The sequence below is a fragment of the Protopterus annectens genome, chromosome 2.part0 (genome assembly GCF_019279795.1).
Source record: "Protopterus annectens isolate FY-2018-M chromosome 2.part0, PAN1.0, whole genome shotgun sequence".
Taxonomy (NCBI): domain Eukaryota; kingdom Metazoa; phylum Chordata; order Ceratodontiformes; family Protopteridae; genus Protopterus; species Protopterus annectens.
The window spans coordinates 956,929,821-956,943,598 of NC_056728.1; the positions used below are offsets into that span (position 1 = coordinate 956,929,821).

The following is a 13,778-nucleotide window of genomic DNA, read 5'->3' on the forward strand; positions in this document are numbered from 1 at the left end:
GGTGTAGCTTAGGACTGTTGCATGGTTTGCCTTTAGATGGAAGTTTAATGTATATTACGGATTACCATTTAAGTACGGGGTATTTATACATATAAATACTTAATAAATTTAATTTAGTATTTGATTTTTATTTTATTGTACAGATTCATTAACATTGGTATATTGTTGCTTTTTTTTGGTCAGAAGTTTTATGAACAGTAAATTTTTAAGCAACTATATTAGATGATTTTGGTTTAACTGGTTGATGTTAGGGAATTTTAAAGCATAGGGAATTTATATATGAAAGTTTTATGTGACAGGGGTGGTTTTAAATGGAGGTGGCCTTTGACCCACGACTGTATGACATGATTATTTAAACAGTATGTTTTAGTGTGTATATTTTTTTTTATCTGAAGTCATCTCTCTAGTTTGAGAGACGAAAAGCGCTTAATAAAACAGTTTGCTGCCATCTGAGTGGTTTCCCAGCAATTTTTCTTTAGTCTGTGTAGAGGTCCGATGAACAGTTTCATTAGTCTGCAACTCTACCAAGGGAGACAAAATCCTGGATTTGGTTGTCACGAATATGGGATAACTCTGTTCCCTACCACATTTAACACTGTCCCCAGTAAAAAGGGATCATAAATCAAGCAGTTACCATAACACTGAAACTGGAAGCATCCAACAGCTCAGTATTCAGGGACTACACTAAAGCTAATCTACTAAAACAGAGTGACAACCTGACAAAATTCATACTTTCTCCAGGATGGCTCCACTACAAATGCAAAAAACTTCAAATTCTACGCACATTTAAACAGCTGCGCAGAAGCATCTGTCCCTCTCAGAATTATATACATCAAATTTAAAAATAAATCCCTATAAACAGGGCATAGCCGGCCTTAGGCATAAGCCAACTAGGCGGCCGCCTAGGGCGCCGCTGTAGCAGGGACACTTTTCCAGTATTTGGTGTAGGTAGACCAGGATGGGGGCCACCAGATGGTGTGGTAGGTGGCGCCGTGGAGCCCTTTTGCCTAGGGCACCAGTTGACCCAAGGCCACTCCTGAAACAGGGTCTAGAATACAAAGGAAAAAAGCTCATTGCACATAAAGACTATAACCCACCAAATGCCAAAACCTTTCTTGCAAAACCTAACAGAACTCTGATCCCTGATCAAATTTACTACAGTTAGATATGAAGTAAAAGCAGACATCCAGACAAACGATAATCACAAAGCGTTTACTAATGCTAAGAAACCTCAAAAATAAGGTTGAAAGCTAAAGAGCTAAAAAATAAATATCACATATTCTAATCTTGAGGATATATCTAGCCTATCAGATAATTTTAGCTCCAACTTCAAACCCCCAAAACACACATACTCAGATCACATATCAATCCACCCCAATCCAATCTCCCCAGAACACATCCTCGAAGCACTGAGGCCAAAAATACTGCTTCTATGGGTTCATATCAGCACACCAGAATGTCTACTAGTCAGCTTACAACAGAACCTGTCAAACCCCCTATAGAAGCTCTTCCAAAATCAGCCTCAAAACAAGGTTTGTGCCAGACCACTGGAGGACTGCAACTGTTATCCCCCCCTGTGCAAAGGTGGTGTCAAGTGAACTGGGCAACTTCAGACCTTATAAGCCTGACAAGCCTCATCTGTAAGGCTATGGAAGGGGTTCTTATGGAATTAATAAGAACACGGCTAGTCTACAATTCTCAACTCAAGCCAGTTTGTTTTTTTGTCAAGGGCAGATCCTGCCTACTTAATATGATCAATTTCTTTGAAAAGGTTACTTGAAGCAGTGGATGAGGGAAATCTGAAAATGTGATATATCTAAAGCTCACAATGACATTCAACACCAGCCCCAACTCAGGCACAGTTGATGAACTCATTCAGCTAAATGTAAATACTTATGTAACTCAGTGGACAGGATACGGACTCAAAACTCAAACCCAAGAAATTAGGATGGGTGGATCTACCTTCTCCAAAACACCAGGTCACTAATGGAATACTTCAAGGTTCAGTCCTTAGACCACTCTACTTCTGGGAGGTCAAAGGTAATAAGGTCTTATAGCTGACCAAATCTGTAACTGACTGTACAAGTGGTGCCATCATAAACTTTCCAGAAAACATCAAGATCCTTCAGGAAGACCTTTCCCAAACAAATACCAGGTGTTGAAACCACCGTATAAAGCTAAACACCAAAAAAATATATATTCATACCCTTCGGCATTCCCTGCAGCTACCACAGACAATGCACACCTTAAAACTGACTGCGAACTCTTGCCGACAATAAGCTGTCATTTGATTACCACATATCCACTGTTGCAAAGTCGTCCTTTTTCACTGTGCAGCTCATTAATAAAGGTATGGCATTCAGGTCCAGGGAGGTAATCATTCCACTGTATTATGCACTCAATGTACACTTTCTGAATCTGTACAGGAATTTTGCTCTTTCTGTCTTGCTGTGGAAGGAACTAGCTTTGTACCATTGGCTGTATTACAGGGAGATAAACACAAGGTCTGCAAGTGAATTCTTGCAGGAATACTGGAGTCTATTGGAGTCTGTAGAATCCAGTCAGGCTTTTTTGGTAGTTCACTTGGAAACTTTCTACTGATGCCCCTACAAAGGCATCCTTACAAGCCTTAAAATCAAAACGCAATACTGCAGACTTTGGATACTTCATACCAAAATGCTCAGCATACCTCTTTCTTGGAATTCAGCAACACACTCATTTACCGTTTAAGATGATCCATCAGAAAAAGGATTTCTGTTAAAAGAAACTGTGTCTGTCAGCGACACAGGTTTAATGGATTACCCCATGTCTAAATCATAACTCATGGCAGGTGGAGAGCTGAAAAGTAAAAGGCAAATTCTCTTGCTTTAGAAGAAAAATTAGAGTACTCAGGAGAAATTTTTCTCTAGCTTGAAATGTCTGGTGATGAAAGGCCAAGACCAGCTCCACAAGCCCTCACACTGCTAAGGAAAAGGCTCTTCACTAATATAATATTCTGCAAAGTCAGGGCAGACGGCTGTTGAGGAAGAAATATAGTGCTGAAATGATTGAGAATCTCAGCAATGCGGTTTAAGGGAAGCAGACAATTCTTCAGGCTTTTCCTTGCCACTTCATCCTGCTCTTCCAGTCTATCTGACCTGGGTGGCTGTAGCTCAAGGTCTGCGAGTTCTGGCTCCAAGTCCCTGAAGGCTCCACCAAGCATGGAAGGAAATCAGCTGTTTGCAAGAGCAACACTATAGAACTATTAAATTCTTGTTCCTGGACTGGTGCAGGTCAAATTCCAGAAAGGTCAGGCAGAGGCTACAGATGAAACCAGCACAACTGACAGAGACTTGGAAATCATGTCACTAGCTGGGGTATCCTTACAACTATGGGATGGAAAATGAGTAAGTTTGCATTCCACTTGAGGGTTCTCTCTCTTGACTTCCATGTGCTACTGCTTTTTTTTAGTGCATCTATGTGGGGGAAGGGACTCTCTGAAGATGCAGTACTATGCTTTGACGCCAGCAAAGCTGTTTTCAACTTCTTCAATGAAAACCACAAAAACAGCATGGCCTCTCCTCCTCCAGGTTTTCGTAATAAAACCCACAGAAATTTGGAAATTAACCCAAAAGTAGAGATGCTCATAAGCAAAACAAAGCACTCAGAATACACATCTTTGCAAAGGATCCAGCACCCACAATCACAAAGGCTTTTCAGGCCTACACAAAGAATGCCCCCAAGTAACATTCCATAGAAATTTTCAGCAGCAAAGTGCAATACACTAACTGAAAGATGAGAACAGAAGTGATTCATACTGCACTTAACCCTTTCAAAGAAATTCCAGAAAACACAGGGGCTGTCAGTAAATTGTGCAACAGCAAGCTTACTGACAGTGCCACCATATGCCTGCAGCAAAAATAAATGAAGACAGTGCACTATGACTGCCTCTTATCTGAGGCACCACCAAGTGTTCTCAAAAGGTGGAAGGGGAATTGGTTGGCATCCTTAAAAGTAGTCTGGAAGTTGGACCAATCAGAGACATCCTTGAAGCTAATCCCCAAATGTCAAGAATTCCACTGCAACAGCAATCCATACTTCTCTTATCAGGAATAGAAAATCCTGGGCATCAATACTAATACAGCAGTCATTTTCTGAAGTAAATAATTTGGCTCATAAAATAGTCCTTTACACTACACAAAGATAGAACATCTCTCAATGTGTTGTTCATTCCTCTCCATAGTAAACATAAAGCACTAGGACACCGAAAAGAAAAAAAATTAAAAGCAAAATGTTCCATACACATACCATGTGTATGCTTGCCTTACCAAAGAAAGTCTGCCAAAGAATTTGCAGACCAGAGGGGGACTTCATTGTCTCTTGAAATTCAAGTTTTCTTTGGATATCAACGGAAAAAGAAAAAGATGTTTCAAATTATGCAAAAAATAAAAATTAACTTACTGGGTTATTTTCCATTAATGAATAAGGATCTTGACCAAGGAATCTCTCCCATTTTTCTGACCATTCCATCATTTTCTGAGAAACGGAATCCCTTATGAGCATGTGTACTTCTTTTACCTTTTGTCTTGAAGGAAATCAAAGACAGCATGAAGAAACACTCTTTATAAGTCTGTTAAACTACTCACTGTACTCTCTTGCCAACAAATATTCATGACTTTCACAATTAAATATGCTCATGAACGGTGATGAGCACTACAGCAAGTATATACTAGCATTTCAGTAGCAGGTAAGCATGCAAAAAATGTACTGATTAACAAAGTAAACAAGGAAAACTGCAGGTCATCCTTCTCGAGTCACTTCTTTGCATAATACCACAATTTAACTAGCAATAACCAAATCACAGATGTAAGCTTTTGCAGAAAATTTCACTGATAAGACCAACAACACACGTGGCAGGACTAGTTTAGCTGCACCTGCTAAGCACTCGAAGTGCAAGGAAGAGCACTGCTTAATGTGAAAAGGAAGCCTGTTACAAAGCAAGGGCACTCTCCAAGATTCGTCTCTCTCTCCAGCATGTTTTGTTCGAGTCACTGACTAAGTTTAGATCCCCAGATCAGGTGACCCTTGTGCTGTCTGACTTGCAGATGTGTGACAGCTCCATCAGGAATGGATTTTAGAGCATCTTGTAGGTCAGGCATAGATAACCCTTAACGGTCAGTAGGAGAGAAGAGTAAAGGGGTAGTGGGTTTTATCTGCTTGCATAGGACATGTTTACACCCTGAATTGTCTTTGAAAGGGAACCTCTGAGGTCACTCCAGCTGCTGTAACAGTCAACTACATGCCAAATGGTGCATTGTACTCTATTATTCGTCTAATGAGGGATGAGTACAGCAGGACTATAATTTCCTTGGCTCTGGATGCCATACCTTTACTTATAAGTTGTTCCACATAGGACGACTTCACCACTGTGGACAAGTAGGGGTCCAAGTTCAGACTACTATCTGAGTACCTATATCTCTCACATCTGAGTCTACTCTCAGGGGTGAGCTATTGATATTGTAACTTGCAAGGGGTATTTGACCTCCCAAAGAGTATGATAATGCATTTTTTCACATTTAGTTTTAGACCATGGTTCTGACACCAATCATATGTCTGATCTAACTAAAGGATATCTACATTGTTGGGGGATTCAATGACTGCCCCAAGCCTGCAGTCATTTGCAAACTGTCATCCAACTGCCATTCACACTGGAATATACTTCCCTGAAGTAAAGGCTAAATAGGAGTGATCCCAGCATTGAGCCCTGTGGCGCATCACCAGAACTGGTGTCTTGCTTGATATGGATTTACCCACTTCAACCACATCTCCTAACCATGAGCAAGTTAGCTATTCATCTGACGATGTAGGGATTTATGTCCAATTTTCAGAGGTTATAATACCTGAGTGGAAAATTCTATCAAATGCCTTGGTCAGGTCAAGGTGGGTGGGTATGTAACTCTTACCTTCATTCATGCCCTTTGTGACTTTCTCAAAGAAATCCACTAGATTCAGTAGGCGTCACCTGCACCTGATAAAGTAGAACTGTGTCAGGTCCAGTGTGTGGAGGATTTCTGCACCATTACACATCAGGTCCATGACTATTCTTTCCAAGGCCTTACATATGAGACTAGTCAAACTTATGGGTCCCATAATTTCCTGAGTCAGTTGATTTACCCCCTTCATGCAGAGGGATAACATTGCTGCTGTCCACTTTACCGAGGCAAAACCAGTCCGGAGGCTGTGATTAAACAGAGATCCTAATGGTCCTGGTAAGTCCTGATTTAATCTGTTTAAGGAGGCAACCTGGCATATTGCTAGGCTCCATTAAAGCAATGTTTTTAACTTGAGAGAGCACTGTGACAACCTTTGCTATGGTGATAATTGGCAGAGGAGTGACTGAGGGTATTTTTTGGGGTACAACTGGGGGGAGAGATGGAGAGGTGAACTTCTGAGCTAAATTCGTCAGTCAGCAGATTTGCTGCATCTTCCGGCTGATGACATCTACAACAAATTACGCGAATTGTTGGGAGATGCCCTTAAAATTGCAGACATAACTGAAAAATGCCTTACAGTTATCCTTAGTTCGGAAACTCTTTCTACCTCAAAGTCTGCTTGTATCGTACTGTATGTAAATAACCATGTTATTCTTATCTATTTATTTATTTTATTTTACATTTGTTGACCGGGCTAGTCTAACTGGAATAGAAATCCATTTTCAGTAAAGGCCCGGGGAGAAAAACTCCAACACAAACACAATATGTATAATAAAAAGTTGTCACAATTCAGAAGTATAAAGTAGTTGAAAAGTTCTGAACAGTTACAGCCGTATAGGCTTGATGCAGTTGTCATTACAAGAGTACATAGCTCATGATGAGGAGATATGAAAAGCAAAAATAAAATACAAAACAGTTGTTTACTTATAGAAACAGAAAAAAATACGATAAAAAATATGTTTATTTATACAACTGTACCATGTGATACAGTGAAAAACAAGGTTTATAGGAGACAGCAAGAGGATGTCATTAGTTAGAACATAATATTAGATGCAGAGAGCACATAGGAAATCGAAGAAAGAAGAAAGACAGTTAGTCAGGGTTAGTACAAGGGCATAACCAATGAGTACTGAGAAATAGTTTTAGTTTCTGTTTAAAAAGTGTTATAGAGGTCAGGGATAGGAGTTCAGAGGGAAGCATGTTCAAGTGTTTGCCTACAAAGTTAGAGAACAAAGAATCTCCAGCTGAGTTAATGGATATGCTAGTGGTAATAAGTAGCTTATTAGAAGAGCGTAAGTTCTTAAGATTGTTGTAGGGGGTAATGAGAGTAGTCAGTATAGGAGTATAGGTGGGGTAGTGCAGGCTCTTATGGATAATAGCAAGCTGGTGAAATAGTAACTGGTTTTGGAACTCTAGCCATCCTAATTGTTTTAGGTTGTTGCAATGATGTGTTCTAAAAGGAGAACCAGTGGCAAATCTAGCAATACTATGATAGGAGGTAGCAAGTCTGTTGAGGTTGTTTTTTGAGAGATTGGTATATATGGGTGAAGCACAGAGTAGGGGAGAGATTAAAGGAGTTCTAGCTATAGTGGTTTTGGCTGAAGGAGTAAGAAACGGTTTGATTCTATAAAGGGATCCCAGTTTCTTATTTACTGTTTTTATAGTGATGTTAATATGAGCATCGAAGTTTAGGTTATTATCTATGGTTATTCCAAGAAGTTTAGTGGTTGGGTCAGGACATAGAGTCCCGTTCTTGGATATAAGAGTGAAGTGAAGAGGGGTTGACCTGCGAGTAGGAGTAAAAAGTAGCAGTTTAATTTTTTTAGGGTTAAGTATGAGGCATCGGCATAAAAACCATTGCTCAACTGTATTGAATGCTTTTTGTGTAAGGGACTGTAGCTCGGAAGGAGTATTAGCTGAGCAAATAATGGTGGAGTCGTCTGCATAATAATTGCAGGTTGCATGAGGAATTGCTAGGTGGAGGTCATTAATGAAAATGGAAAATAGCAGTGGGCCTAATATGGAGCCCTGGGAAACACCAAGGGAAACGGGGAGGTAAGAAGATAGATTGTTTTCCCATAGTACTGCTTGTTGTCTATTGTTCAAGTAAGATTTAAACCATTTTAAGGCTAGAGTATCAAGAGAAATAGATTTAAGTATTTCTATAAGGAGCTGTTGGTTAACCACGTCAAAAGCTTTAGATAAATCAATGAAGACAGAAGACGTAAGAGTATTATTATTACGGTTTAAATTTATGCAGTCTGTGAAGGAAAGTAGAGCTGTGGTGGTACTGTGATTAGGTCTAAACCCATGTTGACAGTTGGCCAGTAGGTTATTTTCGGTGAGTAGTTGCTTATGGATACATTTTTCCATAATTTTTGCTACTGGAGAGAGTAGAGCTATTGGTCTACAGTTTGAAATGTTTGAGGTTTTAAAGTTCTCAATAATTAAATATTCATAATAGAATTACACTAATATTATTACTGATATGTGAATTTCATTCAAATAGATTATACATTCACATATATACAATAATAAATATATATATTATTTATATATATTTTTTTTTTTGTTACAAACATATTTTTGATTATGAAAATTTTTACAATAGGATGATTTTACAAACTGTACAAAACAACAAAGTTATTTTAAAATTTTGTGTAAAACAAAACGCATGAACTAAGTGTATATACATATATATTTATTGTGTATACAGCATAATCTTTAAGGTTATTATTTTTAAACACTTATACAATTATGAGTTTTGGTATGTCTTTCTGTATAATAGTAATTAAGTAGATTTTATACTACAATGTAATTTTATTAATGGTGATTTTTTTCTTATGTAAACATTTATAATTAATTATTTTATTGATTTTGATAATTGATTAATTGAACTTTACTGTGTTATTTAAAGGAAGGAAAGCTGGGTGTGATTTGTTAAATGACTCTGATGAAGCCAGTTGTACTGGAGAAAGCGCTCAGTCAGTGTGAACTATTGGATTAAACTGCATTTATTTTTATTCCTGGTCTGTGCCTTATTGTTGGATTCTGCCTGTCCTGTGGTCGATGGTATCAATATTACTACAGTTTGAAATGTCAATGGAATTTCCGCCTTTATGTAGAGGGATGATGTGTGAGATTTTCCAGATAGATGGGATAGTTCCTTCTGTTATCGTTCTGTTTATTAGTATGGAAATGGGGAAGGCTATGGCTTTGGCACCTTTTTGCAGGTATTCTGCAGGTAGTTGGTCAGCAGATGGGGTAGTAGGTTTTAGTTTTTCTAGAAGAGAGCAAATGAAGGAAGTAGGAACAGGTTTTAGCTGAAATGATGGAATTGGGTCAGTCGGTGAGGTGGTTAGATTAGGGGAACTTGCAGATAATTGCTTAGCTAGTGTTTGAATGGCATCTGTAAAGAAAGAATTGAAGGCATTGGCAGTTTGTGTTGGATTCTCATGGTTAGAGCCTTGTGGGCTAGGTGTAATAGACTGGCCTGGGTGTAGGAGTTTGTTGATGCTGGACCAAAATTTTTGTGGATTCCTTTGGTTAGTTTGTTGTAGTTGGATATAAAAGTTTTTTTTATCTAAGAGGACAGCTTTTTTTAATAGTATTTCTCAGTTGTCTGGTGGTCTGTTGAATTCCTAGTAGTGTGCCATTTTGCCCAAGATTTGTTTCTAAGGAGGATTTTCTGTCTAGTAGCTGTAGTGAGCCATGGGGCAGGTTTAGCCTTATTTCTAATAGAGCGTACTGGGGCATGATAGTCAAGGATGGCTAAGAATGCGGAATTAAAGTAGTCAAATGCTTCATCTAAAGGGAGTATTTTTAGTGGTGACCAAATGCAGTGTTTGAGTTCTAGCTGGAAAAGTTCAGGGTTAATGAATTTTTTAGTCCGTATTGTCTGATAGGAATTTGGGTGAGGTAAGCTAGTTTTGTGTCTGATGATATATGTGAGAGAGTGGTCACTCAGATCCATCAGGGAGGGTGCCTGCTTTGTATGCGTGATGTGGAGGGTTTATAAGAATCCAATCTAATGTGGTTTCCTTATTGTTGGTTTTATTAATTCTTGTAGGGGAGGTGATGACTTGTGAGAAGCCATAAAGATTAATATGGGTGGTGGGATGAGGGGTACTACAGGACTTCCAGTCACTGTTAAAGTCTCCAAGGACTAAAGTTTCTTGTGGAAGATTAGTTGATAGCCAATTGAGAATACTTTCACGGGTGTTAATGTTATTTCCAGGGGGAAGGTAAATACAAGCAATGTTTATGGATTTGAATTAGTTGACTTGAAGTTTAGTGACAAGGATTTCAGCATGATTAAATATAGGTTGGTTTATGTTTGAAGTGGCAACTTGTAGATTATTTATATAGAGGACTGGAACACCCCCCTCCCTTTTTGTTAATACAGTCTAATCTGAGGATACTGTAGCTAGGCTGGGTAATTTCATTGTCATTAATGGAAGGTTTAAGCCATGTTTCAGATAAACATAAGCTGTCAAATTGGTAGAGTTGTAATAGGGCATGAATATGGGTAATCTTGTTGTTAATGCTACAATGTTAAGATGTGCTAAAGAGAGGGAGTTTGTTGGTTTAATAGGAGTATGTGTATTAGTTATGTTAGAGTTGCCTAGTTCAATGGCAGGAATATTGTTTGGGACAGGGTTAGGATGAATGTCTCCATCTAGCAGGGCTAGTTGGAGTATTCTATATATCGGGTTGTTAAATTTACAGAAATAAAGTAGTTTTATTTATATCTATATATATATTTATATCTATATATATCTATATATATATCTATATATATATATATATCTATCTATATATATATATATATATATATATATATATATCTATATATATATATATATATATATATATATATATATATATACGGTGTCTTTTTAAGGGATAAGATTTTTTATAAAATTGAATAACTGAAGTCAGTACTTAAAGAATGAATCTTGGATATTTGTCTGAAGTTCGAGCATTGGGCTTGTACGAAAGCGCTTACACAAATTAATTGGAGTTTACGGTTTGCAATTTGCTGGCTTTTTTTTTTTTACCTACTTTTTCATTTTTTGGTGTTTGGTCAAAGTCTGCTTTCACGGACTTGAACAGATCCAGGATTTGCTTGTTTAGACTAATGAGGGACTTCTTTGCTCTGTTGTGCACATTCCCTCTGACTTCTCAAAAGATTTTTTTCTTTCTTTTTTGTTGTACAACTGATTAATTCCAGGGGTATACTAGGGTGGATTGTTTTTGTAGTGTGACTTGGGTTTATTTTGGTCTGGTACAGCCATTTCTACACAGTTGTCTTTGGTTGGTCTCAGAGGACTCGTGTACACCACTGCACAGGTTTTTGTGTTTTCTGGATTTGGGGGAGCTTGGAAAGTAGCTACGCTGTCCCTTAACAAGGCGTAATTTACCTTAGATAAGTTCTTAAAATTTTAGGGGATAGGTGGGGGGGCTAGTTTTACCTTTATTTCAAGAGAGACTGCTTTGTGCAGCACTCTCCTATATGTGTGAATACCAGATGTAGGTCATCTGTTCCCCTAGTGAGTGAAGACCATCTGTTCCAGGGCATTTGAATTTAATAAGTCAAGAAATCTTTGGGCCTGCATGTCAGTGGTCAGGTATGCCTCCCAATTAATGCAATAGCTAAAATCACCCACAAGTATGGTATTGGGCAGGATAGTGAGGGACTCTAGTAACTTCAGGTATGATGCATGGGTTTCCTGGTTCATGATGGGGGACATGTAGCTAGCAATAATATGGAAAATATTTTTTCCCATGGTTAGTTGAGCACGGAGTAGCTCAAGCATACCATATTGGTAACCAGCCTGGAGGTGCGCTTATCATTTATGTAGCTAGCTACACCTCTGCTTTATGCTATTTCATGTTCAGTGGGTGGTCGGAAAGTATGAAAGGTGTATAGCTATGCAATGCCAGTGCGCTTTCCAAGGCTTTCAACAATGTTTCATTAAGTGCACAAATATCAGCATTCGCCAGAGACAGGAGAGCTTCCAGGGAGTGCAGTTTTTTGTTGAGGCTCTTAACTAAAAGATTTCTACAAGTGAGTGATGTAAATACTGAAAGTAACTACTCCCAACGACTACTGGAGCAGAACAAACCAATACATCAGAGTAGCTCAGCCAACCAAAAGTAAAAAGAAAACAAATGTTAAGCTGCTAAGGGCTGATACTGGCAAATGAAACTTTTCCTTTCTGAAAGACAGGGAGTAAACATCAATGTTAAACCAAAACAATCAGCAAAATTATCTCAGGGCTAGGTAACAGCCAACAAAGCAGGATACACAACACTACAGCAGGATGGACGGTGCAGTGGTACAGCAGTAGTGTTGTTGCCTCACAGCAAAACATTCTCTAGTTCAATTCTCGGCTGGGGTGCGTTCTGTGAAGTCTGCATGTCCTACCCGTGTTTGTGTGGGTTTCCTCTGGGTGATACTGTTTCTTCCCATGTTACAAACATGGGTCTGGAGCGTGTCTCCCCGGGCCTCCGCTCAAAATTATCTTTGTTCCAGGTCAGACTTTCCTGGTAAATAAATGTTAAATAAATTAAATAAATAAAACACCACAGAGTGAGAGATCACATTAGTCCAACTAGTTTTCACCGCACCCTGAAAAAACTGGGAAGACTGATAGATTCAGGGACCAAAACAACCACCTTCTCAACACAGTGTAACAATGAGTTAAAACAAGATCTCTTCTCCTCAAATTTGGAATCCTACATTACTGGAGTTCATAGAAACAAGTGAGCTAGTTGACAGGAAAATTAGTATGAATAAGGAACTGTCATACCAACAAGCAAGACTAGGACAACAACGCCCAACTGCAGAAAGCCAAGCTCCAAAAAAAAGTCGAAGTCCATACAAAAGGAGAAGGCTGTCCAAAGTGGACAGGATCATCACTCCCCAAGGAAATAGATGGATGAGCCACAGAAAAAGGTCTTAGTCCTGCTTTTGTCCCCTACCCGTACAGACATACTACCCCCTAAGGACAGAGAAGTCTTATCTAGGAACAACAGCGAGCGTCAGACACCAAGCAAACAAGCCCTCATAATGACAGCAATGTACACAGTTAACCAATTAGGATGATGACACAAGACATCACTCCATACCAACTATTCCATATGAGATAAAAAAATTTCAGCAAGCTGATATTTAATCACAAGAAGCAGAATGCAAAATGTGGTAAATATGTCATATAGAAAGCAGCCTGAACTAACAACCCTAAAGGCCACAAGCATAAACATACATGGTGTCAAAATGGAGAAAAATATTTGTATAAGTGAAGAAACATTTCCAAAGCTGAAAAAAATTATGTTAAAAAGTTAGGTACTCAGCATAACTATATAGCTGTGCTGTCCATTTTCATTCTTCAACAATGGATTTGGATCCAACCCTAGGATCTAACGTGACCACTTTCTTTAGAATCTAGGATCCACCACTCGAGCTCTTCCCTTACCCATAATGCCTCTGATCACTGTATTACCTCGGATCAAGTTTGCTGCTATTATACAATATCACAAGAAAAAGTAACTCAAGACAGCTATGACAGAACAGTGACAGCTGAAAGATGAGCTCCAGCAAGAACTGTTTCCTAATAATTCCATTAGGTCTTTCTCAAAGACATGGATGGTGGAAGTTATGAAGGAAGTTGAAGAATAAAATTAGATAACACAGATTCATGGTTATGGTGAGTACATAACTAATCTGATGGTATTTTCAGTCGCTCCTCAACCAACAGGACAGAGATCCAGCTAAGACTACCTTGGGTGGCCCTCATGAAA

The 13,778-nt window shown here is 38.7% G+C and overlaps 1 protein-coding gene across 1 annotated transcript in view; it reads right to left on the bottom strand.

Annotated features, from left to right (window-relative positions):
- Window positions 1–13,778, bottom strand: part of HAUS6 (HAUS augmin like complex subunit 6) — a 2,286,143-nt gene that overhangs the window by 1,175,912 nt on the left and 1,096,453 nt on the right. Inside the window, exon 10 of the mRNA XM_044060364.1 lies at window positions 4,441–4,564. Coding sequence (XP_043916299.1) covers window positions 4,441–4,564 — 124 coding nt within the window. The remainder of the gene's footprint in view (window positions 1–4,440; window positions 4,565–13,778) is intronic.